Raw genomic sequence first — 27333 nt, forward strand, 5'->3', positions numbered from 1 at the left:
ACACTTGTCCCCAACCCCAGCAAAAGTAGCAACCTAGAGCTGAAGTAGGATGGAGGACATGCAATTGGGGTCTATGTGGGGCAGCAGGGTCATGGGAACAATTAGGATCACAGAAACCAAAGACCAAAACCCTGTCTGAGGAAGTCCCAGAAGGGAGAGCCTTGCAACTCAGTAGCCCGCCTGCCCCACCCGCAGGGGCAGGGAGACTGCTGCCGGAAGCAGGCCCAAAGTGCACAAGGGGGTACCTATCCAGGTTATCAAGTACCCCCTGTCCATTATTTCTGGATCCTCACACAGTAATGCTGGGAGAGGGGAAGGGCAGGTATCATTAAGCCCATTTTTCAGAAGAGAAATAGTCAGGTGAACTGCCTTTTTTCAAATCCACATGGGGATTTAAGTGTCAGGGCCTGGCCCCAAACCAGTCAGCTCTGCTTCAAGGCCAGAGCTCTTTCTACCCACAGGTCTGTTCCCACATGGCAGCAAAGAGGACACAGGAGAACTAATGGGAGAAGTGGGGGCCTTTATTAAGGTCTGGCAGATGTGGTGGAGGTGGAAGTGGAAACCCAGGCCTGAGCCTAGGAAAGGGCAGAAGAAAGGCAAAGGGTCCCTTGGAGCAGGAACCCATCCCTCTCTGCTTCTACCCAGCACCCCCCATCCCAGGTTCCTTTCTTCAACCTCCCCCTGCTTCTGGGAACACAGAGCACCAAGAACTGACAAGCCGGGACACTCCAGGGCCATAGCGTGGGGCAGAGTCCAGGCTTCTGTCTCCCCGCAGTGGGAGATCTGGGAAGCTCAGTGAACCTCCTCACCCTCCTGCCAGTGTAAAGTTGGGAAGCGCCTTCTCTGTCCCCCAGAAGAGAACTCTTGTTCTCTGTGGTTGGGGAAAAGGTATGGGGAGCTTGGACCTAGGAAGAAGATGAGCTGAATTCCTCTAGGGCCCAGGTGAAACCCCCAGGGGAGTTTCTGAGACTCTACCTTTAGACTTGCCATTTCTCCACTTTTCCTTCCCAATGACTCTGGTGAGCAGCTCAGAGTCTGGGCTAGGGCAACTGGTAGGACAGTGGAGATCTGACCCAGAGACATCTGTGGGTTTCAGATGAAGGTTTCCCCAACACCAAATTCATCTATATGTACACAGGGCAGCACCCACCTGCGGCAGGGGGAACAGCCGCTGGGGGCTAGTAAGAGTAGCCACCCTTGGGGCCAAACGGCTGGGCAGAGCCAGCCAGCTCTGGGAGGTAGGCGGGGCTCTCGTCCAAGTGAGACAAAGGGACTGTGTCCTCCTCACTGACAGGCCGGTCAAACTCGGCCTTGAGAGCTGGACGCTGATTGTCCGGGAAGGCCAAAGAGAAGAGGGCCTCGGGCTCGCACACAAACTTGTACACGTAACGCTCACCAGCCACCTATGGGGAGAGAGAAGGGCTGGTCAGCCTGGCTAGCCCCCCAGCCTTTGTATGGGGTAAGGTAGGGGAGTAGGGAATGCGGCCCTTCTACCAGTCCAGGCAGATGCTCGGGGCATTTCTCTCCTATGCTGGTTCTCCTGAGAAGCTGACTCTCCCTTCACAGTTCTTATCCCTTTTTCATCTCAACTTCTCCATGCTTGGGTTTCTGAGTTGCACTTTTTTGGGAGAGGAGAACCTTGACAATTTCTTGTCCCTCTGACTGATTCATTATCTGATCCTACAAAGTTCCTGAGAACTGCTCCGCTGACCCTCTCCCCGCATCAACTTCTCATGGCCACTGCCCTCCACCACCTTGTCCCTAGACCCACAGCCCCCACCTTCTGCATGATGCCTTTCTCGTAATAGTATCGGAGCGAGCGGCTCAACTTGTCGTAATTCATGGCTGGCCGGTTCTTCTGGATGCCCCAGAGCCTGGCGACCTGGGGACAAAACAGTTTTGGGGTAGAGATGCTACCTCAGCAGAGGAAAAAATAGGGTAAGGTCAGAAAGAGCACTTGAGATTCTTGGTGCAAAGTGCTAAGCTAGCCCTGCAACAAAGCATCAGCCCACAAACTTATGCTTGGCAAGAATTCCGGTTAGGTAAAGCAAGGATCATGGTGGAGGCACGTGCCACCATTTCCCAGGTTCTCCCACCTCCAGGCCCTAAACTTTGGAAAGGAGGGCTGGGGACATCCAAGAGGCCCACCTCCTCAGGCTCAATGAGCTTGAACTCCATTCCCCGGCCTGTCCAGGCAATGAAATGGGCATTTGTTGGGTCATCCAGCAGGGCCACCAGAAATTGCCACAGCTGTAGGGCACCCCGGCGCTGGTAGGGTGGCCCCTCTCGAAATGCATTGACCCCTTCCTGCTTGATGTCTCCTGGGGAACACAAAAATAGGAGGTGTGGGGTTTGTGTCTTTTGGTCCCCCAAGCAACCGCCTCCCACCCCAGGGATTTCTCCAAGGGGTCTTCCCAGGTACTTTTCTATGGGTCCCACCCTCTTGCAACAATGAAATGTGATGTGACTCCTGCAGGGACACAGCATGATAAGACCTTGACCCTCCCACGAACAGTCACTTCTCTGACCTTCAAACTTCTCAGGGACAACGCAGACATCATCTGGGAATGGTCGCAGAGGTTTCTCATAGCCATAGCCTTGTAGAGGAAGTTGGGGGTTGCTCAGATCTAGGGGTTCACCGACGAGACCCCAGAGAGTCCAGAGGGACTCCTGGCCAGGGAGACCCTCCCCAATGGCAGTGCTCCCTCCCCCAACATGGAGGGCTTGGCAGGGGAAGGGGGGCTGCCTTACCCATGGCCCCGTCACCTGGAGAGGGCCCAGAGAAGCCCTCTGTGTGGAGGTACATTGATGCGCACCCGGTGACATCTGTAGGGGAAGAAAGGGTGATGTGAGGTGGCTTGGGGTGGAGCTAGAGAGCAGGAGAGGAAGTCCTATCCACATTCATGAAGTTCTTCCTTCCAGCCTGCTTCCTGTTCTTTGCCCAAGTTGCCTGCCAACCACAAAATCCCAGGGAAAGTTCACCTAGAGGGAGTGTGACACTGGAACCCCTCCTCAACTTGAGGGCTGGGGCAGAGGCCGTGGAAGGCAGCAGCGGGGGCTGGGCAAGCTGTTCGGCAGGGCCCAAGCTGCCAGGGAGCAGCTGTTTCCTGCGAGTTCAGGGGGAGGAGGGAGGGTGAGATGAACGTCCGGGGAAAGGGTTCGGTGTCCACGCCTAAGACTCCTTCAGAATGGACAAATGTCCGGTCAGCAGGTCAGGTTCCCAGCCCGGGGGGGGGGGGGGGGGGGGGGGGGGGGGGGGGGGGGGGGGGGTGTGTGTGTGTGTGTGTGTGTGTGTGTGTGTGTGTGTGTGTCTATGGGACAGAAACTGAGAGCATGCGCCTGCATGAGCCTGGCAAAGAGGCAGTGGGCACTGGGCCTTGTTTTTTCAGGTCTAACAGAGCACATTCCACTTCATTTCATTCCATTCCATAGGATAGGAACCTCCCCACTCCACATCGGGGAGGTGGCTGTGTGAAGCCACCCGTTCAAGTTCCAACCCCTTCCCGCCCTCCCCCCACTCCACTCCCACCTATGAATGAGAAGATGGTGAAACCTGACACCTCCGGGAGAGGGCGGGAGGGTGGGCTCATTCATGCCTCCATTTTGTGAATGGAATTCCTGACTCCATTCAGGAGTAGCTGGGGGGGGAGGGGCAGGAGTTCAAGGGCATGTAACACAATCCCCTCCGGTCTACAGCCTTTGAAGGTCAGCAGCAAAAAGTGGCTCCCTCTTCCTCTCCCCAGCTCACTGCCAAGCCTGGCTCAGGCTTATGCCCTGGATTTGAGGACAGGAACACCATCCGGTTCTCAGTTGGACAGCCTGGGGGTTTGTGGTTCATCCCGCTGCCCCTGAACGGTTGTGGGCACCACAAAAAGGGAAATTCTAACATTCTAGCTAGCTCTGGGCCTACTCTAATAAACTCGGGGGCTAGTAATGTAACAAAAGCTAGGAGGAAAGGAAAAAAGGCAGGGTTTTCTGGACCCTTCCTGGGACTGGCCCTCCTTCGGCTCTTGGGGCTTTGAACTATAGCTATTTATGAACATAGCTGAGTGCATCTCACTCCAGTCAACAGCTAGGTGGAACTAGAATTTAAAGAAGTTCCTACTTCCAGTGCCCAGCCTCTGGCCAGGGCAAACATCAACTGGGAGGCTCAAATAGGATGTGTAAACCACGTATTAACCTGTGCTCCTACCAGCCTGACCAACATGGTGAAACCCCATCTCTACTAAAAATACAAAAATTAGCTGGGCGTGGTGGTGGGTGCCTGTAACCCCAGCTACTCGGGAGGCTGAGGCATGAGAATCACTTGAATCCAGTGGCACTCCAGCCTGGGCGACAGAGCAGGACTCCGTCTCAAAATAAACAGAGCAAGACTCCGTCTCAAAACAAACAAAACAAAACAACACAACAACAAAAAACCCTGCGCTCCTATTGAGAACTAGCAAGAACCATGAGCCTGGCTAGTTTCAAATTCATGTTTCTCTTCATTCAAATCCCTTTGTATTTTTAAGCCTCTATGGGGATAGGGACCAGACACATCCTATTCATCTTTGTATTTCCCAACTCTGCACACTCATGTTCCTGTCACAGTAGTTTGGTCTTAATAGGTAATTAAAACCTCAAACACCTGTTAAATAGAAATAAATGCCTTAACTTTCCTATTAAGTCACAAGCTACCTGAGGGAAGGCTCTGCATCCCCCTTTATTTTAGTTTTATTTTACTTTTTTTATAAATAGACACGGGGTCTCACTTTGTTGCCCAGGCTGGCCTTGAACTAATTCCTGGGCTCAAGTGATCCTCCCACCATGGCCTCCTAAAGTACTGGAATTACAGATGACTCACCATGTCCCAGGGTGGGGGTGGGGGCCTTATCTTTTAATCTGAATATAGGTTTGCTCATTGAAAAGTAACAATTTGTCCTGGTGAGGTGGCTCATGCCTATAATTACAGACTTTGGGAGGCCGAGGCGGATGGATCACATGAAGTCGGGAGTTCGAGACCATCCTGGCCAACATGGCGAAACCCCGTCTCTACTAAAAATACAAAAATTAGCTGGGCATGGGCTGGTGCCTGTAATCCCAGGTACTTGGGAGGCTGAGGCACGAGAATCACTTGAACCCGGGAGGTGGAGGTTGCAGTGAGCAGAAATCGTGCCACTGCACTCTAGCCTGGGCCACAGAGCAGGACCCCGTCTAGAAATTGTGAAGAAAAAAAGTGTGTGGGTGGGTTGGATGTATGAAATGGTAAACAGCAATGTAAAAAACTGGGGAGACATTCTGGGCTTAACTGAATTCTTCACTTGATCACATGCCACCCTGCCCCACCCTAGTCTCTTACCTGAGTCGTAGGCGAAGTCCGTCTGTTCCTGTTTGATCACCACCCCCGCCCCTGGGTACCTGTGCCCGTTGACCCCACCCTGGTCCACAGCTGACTGGCCCGCCTGTTCATACAGGGGGTCATGGTATTCTTGCTTAAAGCTCTGCTGGGGGTAGGGTGGGCAGGGCTCCGACAGCTGGTGTTGGTAGGGGGCTGGAAGGGGTTCCCGGCCCCCTCCCTGAGATGTGAAGGAGTGGCAAATGTCCAGGGGCTGCTGGAAGACGGAGCTGGATGTGGTTGGAGAAGGAAGAGAAGAGAACTTTAAATTAATCCCTCCTCGAGCCTGTTACTCCTAGGCTTTTAGAGTGGGCTCTGGAATTGGGGGTAGGGGGTTGGGGCGTCAGTATCTCTCCCTCTCTATTCCGCCGCCCCCTGCCTGCACCACCCCACAGCTCAAGTCTTTATGGAGAACACTCGGGAATTAAAGAAAAAACACCTGGGCCCATGAGCAGTGCGCTTCCCTGTCTCCTTACCTACGTTCCCCGAGGTACCCATGGCCAGGGTGGGGTTGGGAGGTGCCAGAGGATCTCAGGAAATTCCGTTGCTCCGCCCGGGGAAAGGGCTGCAGGGGCGACTGTCCAAGGGCACCAGGGGCAGGGGACTTGATGGCGAGTTGTCTGGGGGGGTCATAGGCACTGGAGTTGAGAAGGAAACAGGGGTGAGGGGGCAGAGAAGCTGGCAAGCATCTTTGAACCCTTCATTCCAAGGAAAGTGAGGTCACAGGGATTACGGGAGAAGGAAGGATAGAGGGGGCTGAGAAGGGAACAGCAGGAGCCACAGACTCAGCCCTAGCCAATTCTTTTCTTTTTTCAGAGGCAGTCTCCCTCTGTTGCCCAGGCTGGTCTTGAACCCCTGGGATTCATACAGGGGGGATTCGTTGCTCAGAGCAATGGTTTAGGTGGGACAGTGGGCCTCTTGGTGGAAACAGAATCTGCTCTGGCCTCAGTATGTATTCCTGAGGCCCTCTGCTGCATTTTCCGTCTATTTAGAGGAAATCCTTAGCTGTATCGCTTCCTTACAGGAGCTAGAAAATCCTTTCTGTTGTCTAACTTGCATCTCAGCTGCTACCTCTGCTGATGGGTGCCCCCTGCCTCCCTCCTCAGGAACCCTTCCCCTACCCTTCACCAGGTCTGGGCTGGGGCTCACCTGGAGTAAAGGCACTGCTCGCCATGGTGGTAGGGGAGTGGCGGCTTCCTGCTGCAGGACAGGGCCGGGTCTGTGCGGGGACTCTGGGGCTCCTTCTTGATCCTGGTGGTGGGGCTGTGGAAAGCTACTGTGGGGATGGAGGGGGCAGAGCAAGGCCAGAGCCTGTCACACAAGCGGCAGGCAGGGCTTCTGATACCTTCTGCACTTTGAAGACTAGCTGGGTGACTGGTACAGCCTCCTTCCCTCTCTGGGTGTCAATTTTCTGAGATCCGCAGTGAGACAAGAACATTTTGGCTATTTACATTATGTCTAGTTTATACATCAGAGTAGTGTCTGATTATTAACCAAAGAAACCATCTAAAGTTCAACATTTAGGCTGGGCACGGTGGCTCACGCCTGTAATCCCAGCACATTGGGAGGCAGGAGTCCAAGACCAGCCTGGCCAACATGGTGAAACCCCGTCTCTACTAAAAATACAAAAAAAAAAAAAATTAGCCGGGCATGGTGGTGGGTGCCTGTAGTCCCAGCTACTCCGGAGGCTGAGGCAAGAAAATTGCTTGAACCCAGGAGGAGGAGATTGCAGCAAGCCAAGATCATGTCACTGCACTCCAGCCTGGGTGACAGAGCGAGACTCCATCTCAAAAACAAAAAACAAAAACATTTAATGCAACCCCAGGCCCCAGAAAACACTTTCAAGGAGTGAGCACCTCCAACCTAGGGCCTGTCATTTTCCTAAGTGCCCTGGAAAATTCCAAGGGAGCGACATGTTTTCTTATTTGAGGATATAAAGAATCTTTCTTGGCCAGGTGCGGTGGCTCACGCCTGTAATCCCAGCACTTTGGGAGGCCAAGGCGGGTTGATCATCTGACGTCAGACGTTGCAGACCAGCCTGACCAACATAGAAAAACTATGTTGGTTTTTCCCTCTACTAAAATACAAAAAAATTAGCCGAGCATGGTGGCGCATCCCTATAATCCCAGCTACTCGGGAGGCTGAGGCAGGAGAATCGCTTCAACCTAGGAGGCAGAGGTTGCAGTGAGCCGAGACCGCGCCATTGCACTCCAGCCTAGGCAACAAGAGCGAAACTCCGTCTCAAAAAAAATTAACTGACTTTAAAAAACTTTTTCTCGTTGAGGTTGGATATTGGCCCACTTGAATGTCAGCTGACTAACATTATACACATGTTCCTACTTATCTGTGAAGAACATTGGCCTTTCCTGTGGCCCCTGCTGGGTTCCCAAACTCTGGCCACGCAGTTGAGCAGCAAAGAGTTGGTTCCAAGTCAGTGTGAGATTCAGTTTTACCTGCAGTCCACTCAAATGCCCTGCTTATAACCAACTATTCTCAGGTGTTTTTGATTCTTTGTGCCCGTTCTGTTTCACAGGTGAAGACAGTTGACAGCAAAGTATCTGACATTAAAGCAGGGTTTCTTTGTTTTCTGATTTTTGTTTTTTTGAGATGGAGCCTCGCTCTGTCGCCCAGGCTGGAGTGCAGTGGCTCAATCTTGCCTCACTGCAACCTCCGCCTCCCAGGTTCAAGCGATTCTTGTGCCTCAGCCTCCTGAGTAGCTGGGATTACAGGTACACACCACGATGCCCGGCTAACTTTTGTATTTTAGTAAAGACGGAATTTCATCATGTTGGCCAGGTTGGTCTCAAACTCCTGACCTCATGTGATCCACCCGCCTCAGCCTCCCAAAGTGCTGGGATTACAGGTGTGAGCCACCCACACCCAGCCTAAAGCAGGGTTTCTCAACAGTGGCACTACTGACATGTAGGCCAGATAGTGTTTTATTAATATATTGTAAGGAGCTGTCCTGAGCATCATAGGATGCTTGTAGCAGTATCCCTGACCTCTCTATCCACTAGACACCAGTAGCACCCCACCCTCAATCGTGACAACCAAAAATGTCTACAGATATTACTAAATGTCTCTTGGGGGGCAAAACTGTCCCCAGTTTATGAAAGTGACTTAGAACACTAGAACTGGGGCCGGGCACGGTGGCTCATGCCTGTAATCCCAGCAGTTTGGGAGGCCGAGGTGGGCGGATGACAAGGTCAGGAGTTCGAGACCAGCCTGGCCAACATGGTGAAACCCTGTCTCTTCTAAAAATACAAAAATTAGCTGGGTGTGGTGGTGGGCGCCTATAATCCCAGCTACTCCAGAGGCTGAGGCAGGAGAATAGCTTAAACCTGGGAGGCAGAGGTTGCAGTGAGCCGAGATCGTGCCCCTACACTCCAGCCTAGGCGACAGAGCAAGACTCTGTCTCGGGGGAGAGAAAAAAAAAACAAACACTAGAACTGGACTCTGCTGAACTGGCCCAGGCCCCTCACTTCAGATATAAGGCAATGGAGAACCAGAGGGATAGTGTCTGCTGTAAGGTCACACAGCAAGAACATGGCAAGCCCCAGATTTCAACCAAGGTTTTCATTCCAGTTATTGCCTTGGTCTTTGAGATCAAATCCCAGAATGGGAGCCCTGACCTTCACCCCCACTGTTTTTTAGGAGAGAACAAGCTGATCTCCTGTGATTCTCTATTATCCTATGACTCACTTCCTGCCATCCTCCACTCCATATACCCTCTCCCCAGGGACCTCTACTCACAGTTTTCTGAATGGAAATCAGGAACAAACTGCTCATCACTGTCTGGTACCTGAGCTGCAGAGAGAGGTGAAAGGTGAGTTTGGGGCGGGGCCCTAGTTGTCCCCTGGGAGGCTCCATTATTGCAGCCCTGCAGATTAGCAACGGCCAAGAAAGGACCAACAGCCTTTAGACCAGGAGTGTCCACATTATAAGAATAGTCTTGGGCCACACATAAAATACACAAATACACTAACATTAGCTGATGAACTTAAAAAAAAAAATCACAGATCTCAAACAAATCTCATAATGTTTTAAGAAATTTCATGAGGAATTTGTGTTGGGCCTGGGCCACATTCAAAAGCTACCCTGGGCTGCAAGTGGCCCGCAGGCCCACCGGTTGGACAAGCTTGCTTGAGACTAAAGGCTGCTCCACCCTAGGTCCTAGTGCCCTCCAGCTCTGGGCTCCACTAAGACCCAGAAGTGAAGACTTTCCCAGAACCTGTCTGAGCAGATTCCAGTCTTTCTTTTTCTAGATGCTTTGTCTTTATTTCCTCCATTTTTCTGAAGTGAAACAGCCTCGCCCCTCAGAGTTTACAAAACTCCCTTAAAGCTCACAGCAGTCATATCTAGGATGGGCAGACATTACAAGCAGTGGGATCCTGTGGATTTAAAAGCACATAGGAAGCAACGGGGCGTGGTGGCTCACGCCTGTAATCCCAGCACTTTGGGAGGTCGAGGCAGGTGGATCACCTGAGGTTAGGAGTTCGAGACCAGCCTGGCCAAAATGGCGAAACCCCTCTTTACTAAAGAGACAAAAATTAGCTGGGCGTGGTGGCGGGTGTCTATTAATCCCAGCTACTCAGGTAGCTGAGACAGAAGAATCGCTTGAACCTGGGAGGCAGAGGTTGCAGTGAGCTGAGATTGTGCCACTGCACTCCAGCCTGGGCAACAAGAGTGAAACTCCATCTCAAAAGAAAAATAAAATTAAATAATAAATAAAATCACATGGGGGGTGGCTGGGCGCAGTGGCTCATGCCTGTAATCCCAGCACTTTGGGAGGCTGAGGCAGGAGGATCACTTGAGGTCAGGAGTTTGAGACCAGCCTGGCCAACAAGGTGAAACTCCCATCTCTATTAAAAAAATAAAAAAATTAGCCAGGCGTGGTGGTGGGTGCCTGTAATCTCAGCTACTTGGAAGGCTGAGGCAGGAGAATTGCTTGAACCCAGGAGGCGGAGGTTGCAGTGAGCTGAGATCATGACACTACACTCCAGCCTGGGCAACAAAGTGAGACTGTGTCCAAAAAAATGAAAAATAAAGGCCGGGCGTGGTGGCTCATGCCTGTAATCCCAGCACTTTGGGAGGCCGAGGTGGGCGGATCACGAGGTCAGGAGATGGAGACCATCCTGGCTAACACGGTAACCCCGTCTCTACTAAAAATACCAAAAAAATTAGCTAGGCATTGTGGTGGGCGCCTGTAGTCCCAGCTACTCCTGAGGCAGCAGTATGCCTGAGGCAGGAGAATGGCATGAACCCGGGAGGTGGAGCTTGCAGTGAGCTGAGATCGCGCCACTGCACCCCAGCCTGGGCGACAGTGCAAGACTCCATCTCAAGCCGGGCGCGGTGGCTCAAGCCTGTAATCCCAGCACTTTGGGAGGCCGAGATGGGCGGATCACGAGGTCAGGAGATCGAGACCATCCTGGCTAACACGGTGAAACCCCGTCTCTACTAAAAATACAAAAAACTAGCCGGGCGAGGTGGCGGGCGCCTGTAGTCCCAGCTACTCGGGAGGCTGAGGCAGGAGAATGGCGTAAACCCAGGAGGCGGAGCTTGCAGTGAGCTGAGATCCGGCCACTGCACTCCAGCCCGGGCGACACAGCAAGACTCCATCTCAAAAAAAAAAAAAAAACAAACATTAGCTGGACGTGGTGGCACGCCTGTAATCCCAGCTACTCCGGTGGCTGAGGCAGAAGAATAACTTGAACCTCGGTGGTGGAGGTTGCAGTGAGCTGAGATGGCACCACAGCACTCCAGCCTGGCGACACAGCAAGACTCCATCTCAAAAATAAATAAATAAAATAAAAAAGAAGGATGACAGTGGAAGAGCAGGAGGCTAGTGACTGGGACTGTTGCAGAAGGCAAAGGACACTGGCTGAGTACATAGGTTCCTCATCCCTTTAATGTGCAACTAAGGAGGGGAGAGATTCCCAAGGTTGGAGATCTGAAGAGCTGTCCCAGGGTGCCAGGATGGGTGGAGCTGGGTTTGGGAATAGGCAGGAAAACTGAAATACAGCAGCAGCTCATCCATGGCTTCTAACCTGAACATCAAACTCTCACTTCTAGTTCCTATTCTGGCCTCCCCAGAGGGGGCCTTCTCAGGTGGTTATACAGCTAAGTATCTCCCTTGATCCCGGAGTCTTTGCCCACTTTTGCCCCTCTCTCAAAACTAAATGGATCACAGCAGGAAGTGTAGACACCAAGAACTTCCTGATATTATTCCAGGAAGACAGTGGTTCTCGGGTGATGCAGTGGAACCTGTAGCCCAAGGAGGCTGGACTCTCGTCCCCTGGAGACTGCTCTCAGATTGGACAATGGGGAAACGGATTGATAAAATGCCCAGAGAGGTCAAAATGGCTGGTGACAGGTATGAGATGGCTAGAGAAAACCTCCACACCCCTGGCCTATACAAATACACATCCCATCTCTTTTGCTTCTCTCTAGGCTTCTCTCTAGGCTAAGGCTCCATCATTTCTTATTTGGATTTCACCCACAGCCTCTTACCAGGATACCCTACTTTCACTCTTATCCTCTGTAGTCCCTTGCTCTCCACCTAGCTGTCACAGTGATCTTTTTACAACAGAAATCAAATCATTTCTCTCTGTTATTTAAAGCATGAAACCCAAACACTTGCCCTTGGCCTCCAAGACTCTGCATGACTTGGCCTTGCCTACCTCTCTGACCTGCCTCTCCTTGCCTGTGAGTCTGCGGCGCTCTGGTCTCCTTTCCAGCCCCCAAACCTGCTGAGCTTGTTTCTTCTTCACCAGATGCTTTCCTGCCTTTTTCTTTTTTTCCTGGCCATCAGAATCTCAGCTCACTTTGACATCTCTGGAGAGGCCCTCTCTGACCACCCCTAAACCAAAGTGGTTCCTCCTGGCTCTCTATTGCATCTCTGTTTTGTTTTCTCCCTAGCACATATTTCCACCTGAACATATTATGTTTACCTGTTTATTATCTATCTATCTCCTCCACCAGGAAGTTAAGCTCTATGAGGGCAAGAGCTTTATCTTTCTTGTCATCTGATGCCCCAGCACCCAGCACAGGGTCAGAGTAGACAGGGTGTTAGAGTAGATGCTCAGTGCATTATTTCTGGACTACATGAATAAACATGCAATACTCGTTTGTCCTCAGGCTGGCAGAAGTCAGCACTATGGGCCTGGGGGCATGCACTGAAGAGATCCTGACCATCCTAGCCCTTCCCTGCAGCTTCCCCCTCTCCACACACAAAGCAACACTAGAGGTAGGTCCTCTTCAGGAAAGCACATCTCACAGGGGATACTTTAGGTTGTGATATGTTGCTTGGCAAGAATACTCTTCAACAATTTGCTTTAAATATCAGAGCTGCCAAGTGTTTATAAACATAGGCTTATATTAATAGATAGTTGGTTTCTTGACAGAAGCATTACAGAGAGGGAGTTTAAGAATCAGGAGCCACCAGCAGCTAAACGAGAACTTAAGAGGAGTCAACATAATAATACTTTGGTCTGAAGTGACCAAAGATACCAATGAGACATGAAATCCGATGGCAAGAACAAACAGAAACACACAGCCAGCACACATCTTTTCAGGAACACAAACACAGCAAAAAGACAACCATTCCCAAACTGGCCTGATTCAGGAGTCATCAGGGCATTGTTAAAAACACGATTACAGCCAGGTGTGGTGGCTCACACCTGTAATCCCAACACTTTGGGAGGCTGAGGCGGGCAGATGATCTGAGGTCTGGAGTTCTACATCAGCCTGGCCAACATGGCGAAACCCCGTCTCTACTAAAAATACAAAAAATTAGCCGGGTACGGTGGCGGGCGCCTGTAGTCCCAGCTACACAGGAGGCTGAGGCAGGAGAATGGCATGAACCCGGGAGGCGGAGCTTGCAGTGAGCTGAGATTGCGCCACTGCACTCCAGCCTGGGCAACACAGTGAGACTCCGTCTCAAAAAAAAAAAAAAAAAAAATAGGCACATTTGGATAGAGGGTAGGAGGCCAAATCCGTCCACCTGCCCAGGGATGCAAAACCAGGCTTGTCCCTGCTGTGCCCTTTGGTCCATTCTGAGGCAACATTTCCCCAGGGTGGCAGGAAGCAGGGGTGATGGGAGCAGAGTCACCAACATTTCCCTCCCTCCTACTAGACAAGAAAAGTCCCAAGGGAAAGGGTGGTGCAGAACTCAGGGGTGGTTGACGCACTCCAGCCCCACCGCTGGGGCCTCATTAACTGCTACTTTCCATTGAGGTAATGGGCTAGGGGTATCTCCTGCTGCCGTCAATGGTGCTGGAGAGCAGAGAGCCCTCAGCATCATCCTGCCTTTCTTCTTGCCTCGGGCCTGACAGTTTAACCAGGGACCCCTCCGGCCCAGCAGTCCAGGAGGTGGCTTCCTCCAGCCCACAGACCACACCCCAAAAGAGGTGGTGCCATCCTCTTCCCAGAGCCAGGAGAAATCGGTCCTAGCTCAGCCCCTCCCCCAAACACTGGCCTTCTCCCAAAGGGGTAGGCCAGGGCCCTCAGTCATCCAGAGACTGTCAACAGGATAGAAATAGGAACACTGAGCCTCGCGTTCCTGGAGAGCAGGAGAATTTTTAATTACCATGTTTGGTCTTGAGTGTACACCACTCTCTCTATTTATTTGTTAACTTGGCTGAGTCTTGGCTGCCAAGCCAGTGTGCCAGGGTCTGTCCCCAGCTCCATCCTGGTACTAAGATGGAGTTTATCTGTCTGGGGATGAGGCAGATGATTAAGGAGGGGGTGGGAAAAGTGCCAAGACAGCATAATGCTCAGAGAGAGAGAAAGAATTTTAGGGACTCTCCTTTCAAAATGGGGGTCAGTAAAAAAAGAGGAGGGGGTTGGGGGCCTCCCAAGCTGGATTCTGGAAGAATTGAGAGGTTAAAACAGAGACACACTGAAGCCCACCATAGGTTAGCCACCCACACTATATATGCTCCGTCACCCTCTTCCCAGGATCCAGTCATAGGGTGAAGGGGGTAGAGGCATTCTTCAGAGCTTCTGCTCCATTGTGTCACCGCTGTCCCTTACCCTGCCCCCACCCTGGCAGCCTCTATACTGGAAGAAACCAGTTCTCTAGTTGTGGAGGGGACACATTTGTCCCCAGGAGTCTTCTGGAAAGGGAAGAGACAGAAAGATGGAGAAGGAGGCATTGTAGCTGGGAAAGATTAGGGAGGGGATTAACCTCATCCCTCCCCACAGACATGCCGAAGCACCCGTGTACATGCACTTGAACACATATTCAGGGACGCACACACCCTAATTCCTTTTACTTCACTCTTGCGGCAGCACAACAGCACAGGGTGAAATGTGCCCTCCATGCACGCCCTCCACACATGGGGTCTTTTTTTGGACCTACAAATATGATTGGGAAAGTCAAAGGGCAAAGGGACTGGAGCCCTTGGAGGAGGGTTGGGGAGCAGTGATTCCTGTGAAAAGGGCAGCCCAGATGGATCCCTTCCAGAATCTGATAAAAGCTATGGGTCATTTTCTTCCTAAACAAATCCATACACCTTTATGTATGGTGCACTTCCAGCAATTTTACACACAGTATCAGAGGGATCATAATCCCAGCAACTTATCCACAGAGCTTCTGGGAATCCACAGACCCCAGCCTCACACAAAGGAGTCATGGCCTAGAGTCAATGGCCCTTACTACCAAATAGACAACAAAATCTTTATCCCCAAATGTTCAGGGCTCCTGAAAAGCCTGGAAACGAACCTTCAACAAGAAACCAGCAAGTCTTTTACCATAGCCAGACACATTTTGGGTTCAGCCTGCCTGAGCCTGGGTCTCCTTGTAGCAGCCTGATTCTTTCCCCAACATCTCAACAGATTCCAGGCACCCCCAAATCAGACACGCCCTCCGAGCCTCACATCATTCCCTGCTATCTACAAAAACCCAACCCCAAGGGTATGTGAAATGCTTCCATAAAACCGCACTCACACTCACCCTTCAACGCACGGACACAGGACACTGAACCTGCAACCACATCGGAATCTCCCTATACCTGCCTGGCTCCAACCTGTGCCTCCTCCAAATGCTAAGTCTTCACAGCCCCACCCACACTAGCTGCTTCTCTCCACACTGGGGGTTTGGAAAAAACCAAACTGAGAGAGGGAGGTTGGGCTCTGGTCCCCATTCCTCCTAATGCATCCCACCACTGGCAAGTTTCCAAAGAAGCTAGTCCCTCCCTGCCACCCCAAAGCTCCCCATGGGTTGCCGGGGTCACTGACCTGGTGGGAAGAGACAGGAGAGGAGACTGGGGTGGTGCTGGGATGGTGCAGGGGGACAGGGCCCCGGCAGCTGCATCTGTCTCCGCAGAGAAAGTGAGAAGGAGCAATCGGCCTCAGCATCCCCCCCTCAGGCCTGGCCATCCATCGCCAGCTGGGAACCTGAGCTGCTCCCTCAGAAGGAAGGAGAGGGAACCAAGGAGATCCCAGCGCGCCCCCCCCACCTCCGCCTTGCAATCCCCACCCCCACCTCCCCACCCACTGAATTTAAATGTACAGGGCAGCAGCATGTAACTGACACACACACATGCACACACACTCTGTCTCTCTCGCGCGCACACACACACACACACACACACACACTTGCTGTCACACTGACACTGCCACAGGCATGCCTACCCTCTCCAGACCCCTGGCCAAGGGGTGGGACTTCCAAAGTAGAGAGATGAGAGCATTTTCCTCCCCCTCCCATCTCAAACCCAGGCACAGATGGACCAGCTGCTGCCAAAATGCCAACCTCAGCCCACCCCTAGCTCACAGCCCCAGGAGCTGCCCACTGTGGGGACTCTCAGCTGACAGGCAAGGAATGAAGCCCGGTGAGCCAGAGGGAAATCAGGCGCTGGGAAAGGAAGTCTTTAAGAGCCCATGGAAACTGACACCTCTGCGTTCTTCAGCCCAGCTCTGGAACCTCAGGAGGAGGATGGGGAGACGGGGCAAAGCTCTGCCTGTAAATTGGAGCTGGGCATGCAGGACTTGCAGGGTCAGGGAAGAGGCACACAATACCCACAGAACCCCCAGATCCCTCTAGCACTCACACAGCCATTCAGCCATTAATTCCACAAAATGTCTTGACTGCTTGCTCTATGCTAAATAGTCATTCTGTCAACATATATATTTTTAAAATATCATAGTGGGCAAGACAGACCTAGTCTCATTCCAAGGATCTAGTCAGGGGTCATTTTCGTTTTACTCCAAGCTTCTATGGAGAGTTCCAGGGCAGTCGGATTTGAGCTTTAAAAAAATTATATACCCAGGGTGGAGGGATGAGGAGATCCTAAGGAAAAGACCTTAAAAAGACCTCAAAAAAGAAGTTCCTAGTGTTTTGGCTTCTTCATTTTTATAGCGTTAAAATAAACCCTAAGATGGGGGTAGTTAACCCTTCCCTCTCTGAGACTGTCTAAACCACCATTTTCCCTCCCACCTGCAGCCCCACCAGCGACACCCTCAGGCCCCACCAAAACGCACCGAAGAATCCAACCAGGAAACCTCCCGAACACACCAACTCCCCATCAGGCCCAGCCATGGTCCCCACCCCGGCCAGCACACAGGAAGGGGGGAATTTGCCTGGGGGCGGAGGTATTCAAGCGGGATGGAAGAGGGAGGAACACTTGCTATTAGAATTACAATCAAGGCTATTTGGGGAGGGAGCCCTGGGCTCTCCGTGCCAAAGGACTGCCGAAAAGAATTATTTAAACTTTTGTTGTTTTTTTGGCTTGGACGGTAAATTGTTTGGTACTGGGGGTTGGGAAGAAGAGAAACTCAGGGGGATAAGAATCAATGCTTGGGCAACTCCGGAGGACAGGTGACAAATTAATTGCTGCCCCCCGCCCCCACCAACAACACCCCAACACGCACCTTGGCCTGGCGGCTTCTGCAAAACAAACTTTGCAAATGAAAATTTCAACCAGGAAAATGGGCCTGAGGCCAAGTTCCATTCAAATAAGCAAATACCCCACACAATGGTCTGATTCATCCTCAAGCCTAGTTACACAAGCCTGGCTCAGGGTAGAGAAAATAAATATCAATATAAGTATCCACGCTGGGTGCTGGGGTGAGTAGAGTGGCAAGGGACCTGGGGAAAGGGCCTTGGAGAACTCCTTAAGGCAGGGAAGGGAGAGGAGCCCTACACGGCTAAGGTGGAATACCAGGGGCTACGGAGTGTTCCCCTGTCAAGCCTCCCAAAATAGAAAAGGTCACAAAACTACTCACCTTCAGCGAGCCACGTCTCCTGGAAGTGACTTAGATCCTGGAAGAGATCTGAGGGGTAAATAGTGGGATTGGAGGTGAGGTGAAGGGGACGGTAAGAGAGAAGGAGCCCTAGCAAGCCCCGGTGACTCCCCTGCCTTGGGAGTAGGGACCAAGAAGAATGACCAGAATCCCTTGGAAGGCGAGCTTTTTGGGGAAACAGGCAGGGGTTCCAGGATCGGCCTTGTGTGTGTGTGTGTGCGCGCGTGTGTGTGTGGCGGGGGAGGGTCGCGGTTTGTCTCTCTTGCTCTTTACCTTCAGAGTCGAGGGGCGGCAGGGAGCCCGGGTCCATGAGCTTCCCCTGCGGGACCATCAGCGCTTCGCGCAAGCTCCCATTTCCGGGCGATTTCTGCGAGAAGCGGGGAGAATACCCCCGAGTCACCCTGAGGCGCTTAGTCTGGGGGACGAGGTTGGGGTCCGCGGGTGACTCAGGGGCGGGGCAGCCCAGGACTCCGCTGGGACCGCAGGGAGGGGGACTGTGGTGAGAGTAGGAGCTGGGTGCGGGGCGGGGCGGGATTGGAGGCTGGCGCGGCGCTCACGCTGCTGAAGGTGTAGGGCACTTGCTGGTCCAAGTATCCGGCTTTCATCCTCCGCTCCATCCGGCCGCTCCCTCCGGCCGCACGGCCTGGGCCCCAAGCGGGGGCCGAGACCTGGGGGGGAGGGGTCTGCGTTCGCACACCGTCCAGGGAGGGCTGCGATGGGGGCGGGGAGGGGTGGCGGGAGGGGGCAGTCCCAAGGCTCTGGGTCCGACGGCGAAACTTCTCCGACTCACTGGGGCGATGGGGAGGTTTCCGCCTGCCAGGCCGAGCGCCACCACCACTCCCCTCCCGCCAAAGGCTAAAGGAGGTCCCACCTGCTCCCAGGAGCCGGGCTCGCGGTTTCTGCTTTCTGCAGCCCTGCGCTACCCGGGCTCGGTTACATAAGACGTGTGTGTGTGTGTTTGTGTGTGTGTGCGCGCGCGCGCGCGAAGCAGGCGAGGCGCACACCATCGCATGCCCACAACTCCCGCGCCCCCTCCAACCCCGAATCCCAGAGCCTCCCACCCCCGCCCTGGAATCTGCGGAGGCGGATGGTGAGAGTGAGTGTGGTGTGCGTTGGAGGCGAGGCGGGGAATCACAGACACTCTCCCTCCCTTTCCCTCCCGCAGCCTCACCTGAGGCCGGGGCTTCTGGGCTGGAGCCGCGGGGGGTCCCGAGCATGCACTGGGGCCCGCACCGAGGGCCGCGGGGCTAGGCCGGAGCAAGGCGGCCCCGGCCCCGGGTCCCCAGCGCACCGACTTGTTTTTCGGGCGCCGCAGACAGTTGTGAGCCCGGGGGAGCAGCTGATTGGTGCATTTCCTTCGCTCGGCCTCGTCTCTTCCCCCCCACCCCACCGCCCCCCGGTTCCCTTTGTTTCATTGACTTTTGTGAATGGAACCCCAGGGCTGGGCACGCCCGCCAATCCGGAGAGTCGTCCGGCCTGGCCGGGGGGCGGAGTTTCCCAGCCGCGGGGGCCAATCAGAATGTAGGGGTTGGCTCCCGGCTTCATTCACTGCTCCGGCTCCCATTCATAAAAAAATAAAACTCGCGGCAGTAGTTCATTCATAAAGAACAGAGAGAAAAAGAGAAGCCGAGGACCCCGCGGCTTCTCCCCCGTCTCCTCCACGGTTTTGGGTCTGATGCGCCGCGAGCTCCTCCGGCTGGCGTCTGCACATGTCTCTGCATCTGCGTGTACGTGGGAGTATGAACATGTCCGTGTGTGCCCAGGAGGGAGGCGACCGGGCTTGTGTGCCCAGAGGAACAATAATAACTGGCATTTATGAAGCGCTCCGTTTCCACGTGCTCATTTCGTTCCCATAACCCGGCGGAATGGATCGTTTTTATCTTACAGATATTAAAATTGAAAGCTCAGAGAGGGATGGTAACTCGCCTGAGGTCACTCAGCTAGTCAGCACCTCTGGGGTTTAGAACCTCAAATCCCTCACACTCTCCTGTACACCCCTCTGAAGCCATGATTAAATGAGTTAAGCTATTTAATACTGATACACAGTAGGTGATCAATAAATGTAAACTGGCACAGAAACCAGGCTTTTCCTCAAGGGTCTGTTCTCTGCAGAGCTGTTTTGTGACCCACTTTCTATTGATTGCAGCAGAAACCAGAAGCCCCAGGGTAGATGATTTCTGAAAGTGTAGCTCCCTCTCTGCCATCTTCCCTCTTATCTGAGGATGATCTGGAGGCAGGATGGGTTTCAGTTTTAGCTAAGAAGCTGGTCATAGTCTCTGTCATCTCATCCATTCATCACTTCTTTCAATAAGCATTTATTGTGTCAGATACAGTGCTGGGTTCCAGGCAAGCAGCTATGACCAAGACAGACATCTGAGGGAAGCTGGGGTGCTTGGGCTGTGGCCATGGGGGCACAAAGGACATGAATCCTCAAAGGCATTTTTTCTGAGACAATTCTCTGTGTCTCCAGCCTATGCACTCCTTTGAGGACAGCCTGATTTTGCGTCCTGCCTGTTTGTGATAAACACAAAAGAATGTTCAAATGCCAGGCCAGCAGGAGTGGCTTCCCAAATTCATCTAACCTAACACCCGCCACTTTACAGATGAGGCAGTGGAGTTTCAGAGAAGGAAATGACACATGTAAGCTCTTTGGGCCTGTCTGGCTAGAACTGGGGCTAAAACATAAAATTGCTGTTTAGCGTTCTTAAGGGCTCATTCCATGAGATCAGCTTGGGCAAATGAAAATAAACTTCCCTTTCTATAGGTGCTATAATATTCTATAAGACTCGTGTCTATTGTCCCTCCCCTCCAGGAAGCCTTCCATGATAACCTCAATCAGTTCCTTTTATCCCCATACAACATTCTTAACTCTATCTCTGGTGTGGATGTTTTTCATTCTGCCTCATGGTGTAGACATCCTTATCTATGGAGAGCTCTCCAGAGCTCATTTGCCTCTGTAAGTCCTCCTCAGCCTGTCTGCATGCTTATGAGGGTGGCATGAAATGCTTGTGTAGTGAATAGGTACAATAAAGACCAAACTAATTGATCTTAGCAGGAACCCTGCCCAAGGAAGGAGAAACAAGCCCAAGCAAATCCCAGCTTTGGGTTGGATGGAACCAGTTTAGAGACAAGTGTGAGTTCTGGCCAAGAGAGGTGGAGAGGAGGACAGGGTTCTTCCTGGAAGGCAGTTCTGGTGTGATCTCCATGACAACGAAGAAGAGTCCAGTGGGTCTTTAAGTTGGTACTGGGCACTTCAGTAGGATGGGGCCTCTCTAGGGGTGCCAGTGCCCCTCTGGTTCTGAGTTATTTTGTTTTTGTTTTTGAGACAGAGTTTCACTCTTGTTGCCCAGCTGGAGTGCAAAGGCACAATCTCAGCTCACTGAAACCTCCACCTCCCAGGTTCAAGCAATTCTCCTGCCTCAGCCTCCCGCGTAGCTGGGATTACAGGTGCCCGCCACCATGCCTGGCTAATTTTTTGTATTTTTAGTAGAGACGGGGTTTCACCATGTTGGTCAGGCTGGTTTCGAACTCCTGACCTCAGGTGATCCACCACCTTGGCCTCCTAAAGTGCTGGGATTAAAGGCACGAGCCACCAAGCCCAGGCTTTTTTTTTTTGAAGAGAGAAACAGGAGGGTCTCCATTTGTCACCCAGGTTGGAGTACAGTGGTGCCATCATAGCTCACTGTAACCTCAAACTCCTGGCTTCAAGCGATCCTCCCATCTCAGCCTCCCAAGCAGCTGGGACTACAGGCATGCACTATCATGCCTGGCTAATGTGTTTGTTTGTTTGTTTGTTTTTGTAGAGACAGGGTCTCACTATGTTGCCCAGGCTGCTGGTTCTGAGTTCTTACATTCTTCTGGAGGACCCCTGGCTCCCTGGTGAGTAAGTGTCCCCTCCACATTCCCAATCCTCCCCAGCCCTGGCAGAGGCTGAGGGGCCTTCCTCCCTCAGGGTAAGAGAAGATACTGCTGCTGTCACTGACCTCTGATTTAATGTCCAGGCTCAGAATAGTGATATTTCCAAGGGGAACACTCGCCTCTTACACCACTGGAAGTAGTTGAGGAGGAGGGAATAGAGGGGCTGGAATTTCTATTGGGAATTGAGTCACAATAACTGACATGTACCGAGCCATGCCCTGCTGTAAGTGCATGACCTGCATTAACTAAGGCAACCTCATAACGATCCTGTGAGGTAAGTATTAGGATTTTCATTCCCATTTTACAAATGAGGAAACAGAGCCCTCACAAACACACATCTACCCCAAGGGCTCCCACAACAGACTGAGGACACCCCAAACAGACTCACAGGCATGCAAACACCTTGAAGGACCACGTAACAGGCCAGATGGAGCCCACTCCTGAGCCAGAGATACACAGGAACACTCTTGGATGCAGGACGCTCACAGTCCCCTCCTGGACACACAGCTTCACGGACACATGCAGCGTACTCCCTGACTCCCTCCAACACATCTTTGGTGGGGGTTGCACAGGTAAATGCTTCTTTCCCGGCTATGCTAGTAGACTGGGGGCTGAACTCTGACCTGTTTCCCAGAAGCCTAAGTTATAAAATGTAAATGTGAGGCTTTGATATGCAAATGTTCATATAAAGGCAGGCTGTGGCTTGCTCAGGAGGCTGGAAGATCAGAGCACTGTGATGAGTAGGAAGAGGAAGCTATTGGATTCACCTGGATCCGATATCAAGGTGGCTCAGGAGCCATCAGAGAAGCAGGCTTTCCCCAGGGCAGGTTTCAAAGAATGAGCGGCATAGGGCTGGATTTGGTTCTCTGGGTTGGGTTAGCTGGGGACATCCTGTGGGTGACCTATGCCATGTGTCTGCGAGAGGAGGATGGAAGTATCCTCAGGGCCTGGCTTCCTCATGGTCTGGAAGAGCTGAGTTCCAGAGCCTTAAAGGGTGGAACCCAGTGGGGTAACCTTGGCTCCGCAAGCTCAGATGGACAAGATAAATAGGGTCAAGTAATGTCCTATGTCCCCTTAGTGTCTCCCAGACTGGAGACACTAGAGGAATGAACCAGACAGAGAGGTCAGGTGGTGGGGATGAAAGAGGGGGAGCCTGGGGTCCTCCCCATGGGCTGGTGGGTCAGGATAACCAAAACATGCCACTCTTTGACTTCCTTTTGTCTTGTGTCACTGTCCCCTTTTCACATTGCTTCCTCTAAACTGCAGGGCTTCTGAATGATGGGTACATGGATATGTACCCCTGAAATTAACTGCCTACACCAAAATGCCTGGTGCCCATTTTTCTTTTTCTTATTTATTTATTTATTATTTTAATGTTATAGAACTAAGCAGATTTTTTTGTGTGTGGGGGAGGCGCAGGGACAAGTTGTCATTATGTCTCCCAGGCTGGAGTGCAGTGGAACCATCATGGCTCATTACTGCAGCCTCGACCTCTTGGGCTCAAGCGATTCTCCCTCCTCAGCCTCCTGAGTAGCTAGGCCTACAGGTGCTCGCCACCACAACTGGCTTTTTAAATTTTTAATTTTTTTAATTTTTTTAATTTTTTGTAGAGATGGGGTCCCGCTATGTTGCCCAGGATTGTCTCAAACTCCTGGGCTCAAATGATTTTCTTGCCTTGGTCTCCCAAAGTGCTAGGATTATAGGCATGATCCATCATACCCAGCCTGGTTTTTATTTTTTAATCATAGATGTCTTTACAAATATTTTGTCAATATATATTACCTTCAACGTGGTTGGAAAGACACCACTTTTGGAGAACGTGCTGGGCAGGGAGGTAAAGCAACTACTTCCCTTGTTCCTCTCCATCTTCTATTTAGCCTGAGATCTCTCTTGAAACTCCAAAGAAATGGGGCTCTCCCTCAGCCTGCTAGCTGGGAGTGTATTGGGCTAAAGAGGAAGCTCATAGATAAAGCTGATGTCTTGCTCAATTCCTAGGGGCATCCTGTGGAGGAGAAGAGCAGTCTACATATAAAAGTTCTAAAGATGAGGACTCTTTTTCCCTTGGGTGGTACAGGCATTGGACGTCCTCGAGAACCTTGGGAGAAACAGAAGGAGAAGATCAGATTGTCCAGCCGGACTCATGAAGGATTTCTTCTGGCAGACAGAGCAGACGGAGCTGCAGTTAAGAGTTTGAGGTGGGAGATTCTGATTCCCTCCTCACCCCAACTTGTGTGTGACAGTGTGACATTCCCAGGAGTAAAAGAATGAACATAATGACCTCTGTGGAGCCAAGTCCACAAGGGATTGTTTTAGAATTATTTATTGGGCGGGGAGTGTTACCTTTTGGGGAGCTGTAATTGGAACTTGTCAGGATCCCAGTGAGAAACATCTTAATTTTTTTTTTTTTTTTTTTTTTTTTGAGACGGAGTCTTGCTCTGTCGCCCAGGCTGGAGTGCAGTGGCACAATCTCGGCTCACTGCAAGCTCCACCTTCCGGGTTTACGCCATTCTCCTGCCTCAACCTCCTGAGTAGTTGGGACTACAGGCGCCCGCCACCACTCCCGGCTAATTTTTTGTATTTTTAGTACAGACGGGGTTTCACCGTGTTAGCCAGGATGGTCTCAATCTCCTGACCTCGTGATCTGCCTGCCTCAACCTCCCAAAGTGCTGGGATTACAGGCATGAGCCACCGCACCTGGCCACATCTTAATATTTTTAAACAAGGCTAAATAAATGCATCGTCCTTTCTTCTGGAATATTGTCCCAGGAGGAAATGTTGGAGCCCAGTGCTGGAGGCCAGCAATCAAGGATGCCCCAAGGAGACCAAGTTTTATTTTTAGAAGGTGCTGGTGACTTTAGCTTTTCATCCTTGCTATTTGCAGTATCTCAGGGCTCTCTCCAAAATGCAAAGCATTTCTTGTCCTGTTCTGTCTCCTCCTGTTAGATTTCAACCCTCTCTGCTTCTAGATGAAGCGCCCCAGCTCAAGGACGGGACCTCTCAGAAAGCTGCAGGATATAACATTTTCTTTTCCTTTTGATTTTTTTCTCTTTCTGTTGAAGAGAGACAAACAGACAAATGTCAGCAGGCTGAAGGATGAGAATGGAATTGGTGCCAGTTGGGGAGAGTCCAGGATGCTCCCCTTTTTAATTAAGTACGGACTTGAATTATGAGGGGCCACAGCGCCTGCTGGGTGGGGCTCTGCTAAGGGAAGGCAATTTCTCTCGTTAAATATTAAACACCGCTTATTCCACTTAGCCTCTCCTCAGCCTCTGAGAGTGTCTATATTTGCTCTTGTCGTCAGGAATAATGTGCAACTGAGTGGACGCCCCAGCTCGATAAGGCAGTGACAGGGACAGCTCTGTCAGCACTGGCAGAAGCCTGGGGACTTGAATCTTACCTGAATCCTTTTGGGAGAATGGTGGTAATGGGTGGTGGGGAGAATTCCTGGTTTTATTTCTGAGATTTTTAAAAAATTATTTTTAATTATTATTATTATTTTTTTTTTTGGCAGAGTCAGGGTCTTGCTCTGGTGCCCAGGTTGGTCTTGAACTCCTGGCCTCAAGGGATCCTCCTGTCTTGGCCTTCCAAAGTGTTGGGATTACAGGTGTGAGCTACCACATTGGCCTTGATTTTTTTTTTTTTTTCTAAAAGACAGGGTCTCGCTCTGTCACTCAGGCTGGAGTGCAGTGGTGCAATCTCAGTAGGCAGGTGCCACCACTCCCAGCTAATTTTTGTATTTTTTGTTTTTGTTTTTCTGAGACGGAGTCTTGCTCTATTGCCCAAGTTGTAGTACAGTGGCCCAATCTCGGCTAACTGGAACCTCCACTGGTTCAACCAATTCCCTTGCCTCAGCCTCCCGTGTAGCTGGGATTACAGGTGCACGCCACCACGCCCGGCTAATTTTTTTGTATTTTTAGTAGAGACAGGGTTTCACCATGTTGGCCAGACTGGTCTTGAACTCCTGACCTCAGGCAATCCACCCACCTCGGCCTCCCAAAGTGCTGGGATTACAGGCGTGAGCCACCGCGCCCGACGCGTAAATTTTATATGTTTTGTAGAGTCAAAGTTTTGCAATGTTGCCCAGGCTGGTCTCAAACTCGCGAACTCAGGCAATCAAGCCCTGAGTCACCATGCCCAGCCTTGTTTTTGTTTTTATCCAAAACAGAAACTCCTCTCTCACTAGTCCCTGACTGCCCCCAGGCTATAGGGCTTTCCTGAAACTCAGGGAGCTTCTGCTGTAGATTTATTTCTCCTGTTGATTCTCATCTATCCTACTGGCGACCCCAGCCCAGATTTATCTGGTAATTTACAACCCCGGTTGTTAGTTAATGATCTGGAGCCACAGAGCCCAGAGCCCAGAAAATGATGCTCCTTCTGGGTAGAGGCACTGCTTTCCTCTTGCTTTGTGGGGACCACGTGCCTGGGTGGAGAAGAGGATGGCAGAAAGAAAGGATGTTAGGGGGACACAGGCTGAGAGGACATGATACCTAACCAGATGGGGACCAGGCATTCTGGACCCCAACTTGAGTTTCCAAAATACAGTGTTGGGCCGGGCGCAGTGGCTCACGCCTGTAATCTCAGCACTTTGGGAGGCAGAGGCAGGTGGATCATTTGAGGTCAGGAGTTTGAGACCAGCCTGACCAGCATGACAAAACACTCTCTCTACTAAAAATACAAAATTAGCTGGGCGTAGTGGTGCATACCTATAATCCCAGCTACTTGAGAGGCTGAGGCAAAAGAATCGCTTGAACCCAGGAGGCGGAGGTTGCAGTGAGCCAAGATCACATCATTGCCCTTCTGCCTGGGCAACAAGAGCAAAACTCCATCTCAAAATAAAATAAAATAAAATAAAATAAATACAGTGTTCGCATGTGTGCTTTACCCTTTATTGTTTTCCTAAGCCTTTTCAAATATCTTATTACATTTTCCCAGCGTTCCTCAAAGTAGGTATATTTAGTTCCATTTTATAGTTGAGCACTCTAAAGTCCAGAGAGCAATTTGCCTTATGTCACCCAGGGAGAGGGAACCAAACCACACGCTTCAGACTCCTCAGCTCCACAGAGTTCCAGAGATAGTGGCTTCTGAGGGCTGAGTAAAAACAATAGCACGTTGTTCTTACTAGCCTGATACACAGTTCTCTGGGCTCCTGATCCCACCTGACCCTCCCCTTCTTGACATTTCCTTTTTATGTTCTTCCCCCGCCCCACCAAGCCCCACTTTCCTGTTAAGAAATGCCTGTTAGGGTCTTGTTAATTGTGTATCTTACAATGTGGTTTGGTATTTTCTTAAATTGCATGTCAGACATGAATGTCTCCCACAAAGAGAAAACTGATGGAGAGGGGAGCATTTTGCTCCCTAGAAATTGAGAATGTAAAGTATATTTAATTAAAATGATAAATCTGATTTTCAGTTTTGTTTTTACTACTGCTAAAACTAATCTATTTTATGCACGTTTGCCGAAGGCTGCAGCCATCAAATCAGAGAATATTAGAGCCATGAGGCACCTTGGAGATCTGTCTGGGCCAAATCCTTCATTGCAGAGACAAAGAAACTGAGTCTCAGATTGGGGAAGTGCTGGGGATGCATGAGTGGCTGAGGTGGAGGCAGGCACTGCGGCTTGTTTTCCTGCGCACCACCTTCTCTCTCCTACTTCAACTTATGTGCATCACAGGGTGGGAGTCACCAGGCTCCGACTCCTCTCTCTTTAAATGTCTTTGCCCTCCCCATGCAAACTCATGCTGGGAGGGGGATGGGCCTCTGGAGCTCCCCTTCCTCACCTCCACAGTGAGTACTGTTAA

The 27333-nt window shown here is 51.4% G+C and overlaps 1 protein-coding gene across 8 annotated transcripts; it reads right to left on the bottom strand.

Moving 5' to 3' along the window:
• Positions 1-503: 503 nt before the first annotated feature.
• ETV4 (ETS variant transcription factor 4) lies at positions 504-18323 on the bottom strand. 8 transcript variants are annotated; one of them, XM_021929255.2, is made up of 12 exons: positions 18175-18323; positions 17891-17984; positions 17600-17647; positions 9128-9181; positions 6524-6650; positions 5851-6012; positions 5339-5604; positions 2752-2826; positions 2529-2597; positions 2149-2321; positions 1781-1882; positions 504-1403 (listed from the first exon to the last, which is right to left on the bottom strand). In XM_021929255.2, the coding sequence occupies exons 1-12, from the start codon at positions 18232-18234 to the stop codon at positions 1179-1181; spliced, it is 1455 nt and encodes a 484-aa protein (XP_021784947.2). In that variant the 5' UTR covers positions 18235-18323; the 3' UTR covers positions 504-1178. The 8 variants fall into 8 exon arrangements, with proteins under 8 accessions (XP_021784947.2, XP_021784945.2, XP_031517119.1 ...); XM_021929253.2 differs by having other exon boundaries at positions 2529-2627; XM_031661259.1 differs by having other exon boundaries at positions 2149-2597.
• Positions 18324-27333: the final 9010 nt, after the last annotated feature.

Source organism: Papio anubis, unplaced genomic scaffold, assembly GCF_008728515.1.
Source record: "Papio anubis isolate 15944 unplaced genomic scaffold, Panubis1.0 scaffold118, whole genome shotgun sequence".
NCBI classification, from domain to species: domain Eukaryota; kingdom Metazoa; phylum Chordata; class Mammalia; order Primates; family Cercopithecidae; genus Papio; species Papio anubis.

Coding starts and splice junctions, on each gene's coding strand:
- ETV4 (XM_031661257.1), bottom strand. CDS start 18,234: ATGGAGCGGAGGATGAAAGCCGGATACTTGGACCAGCAAGTGCCCTAC. Junction 17,648..17,890: donor GCCGCCCCTCGACTCTGAAG/GTAAAGAGCAAG, acceptor TTTACCCCTCAG/ATCTCTTCCAGGATCTAAGT. Junction 5,605..5,850: donor GGGTACCTCGGGGAACGTAG/GTAAGGAGACAG, acceptor AACCACATCCAG/CTCCGTCTTCCAGCAGCCCC.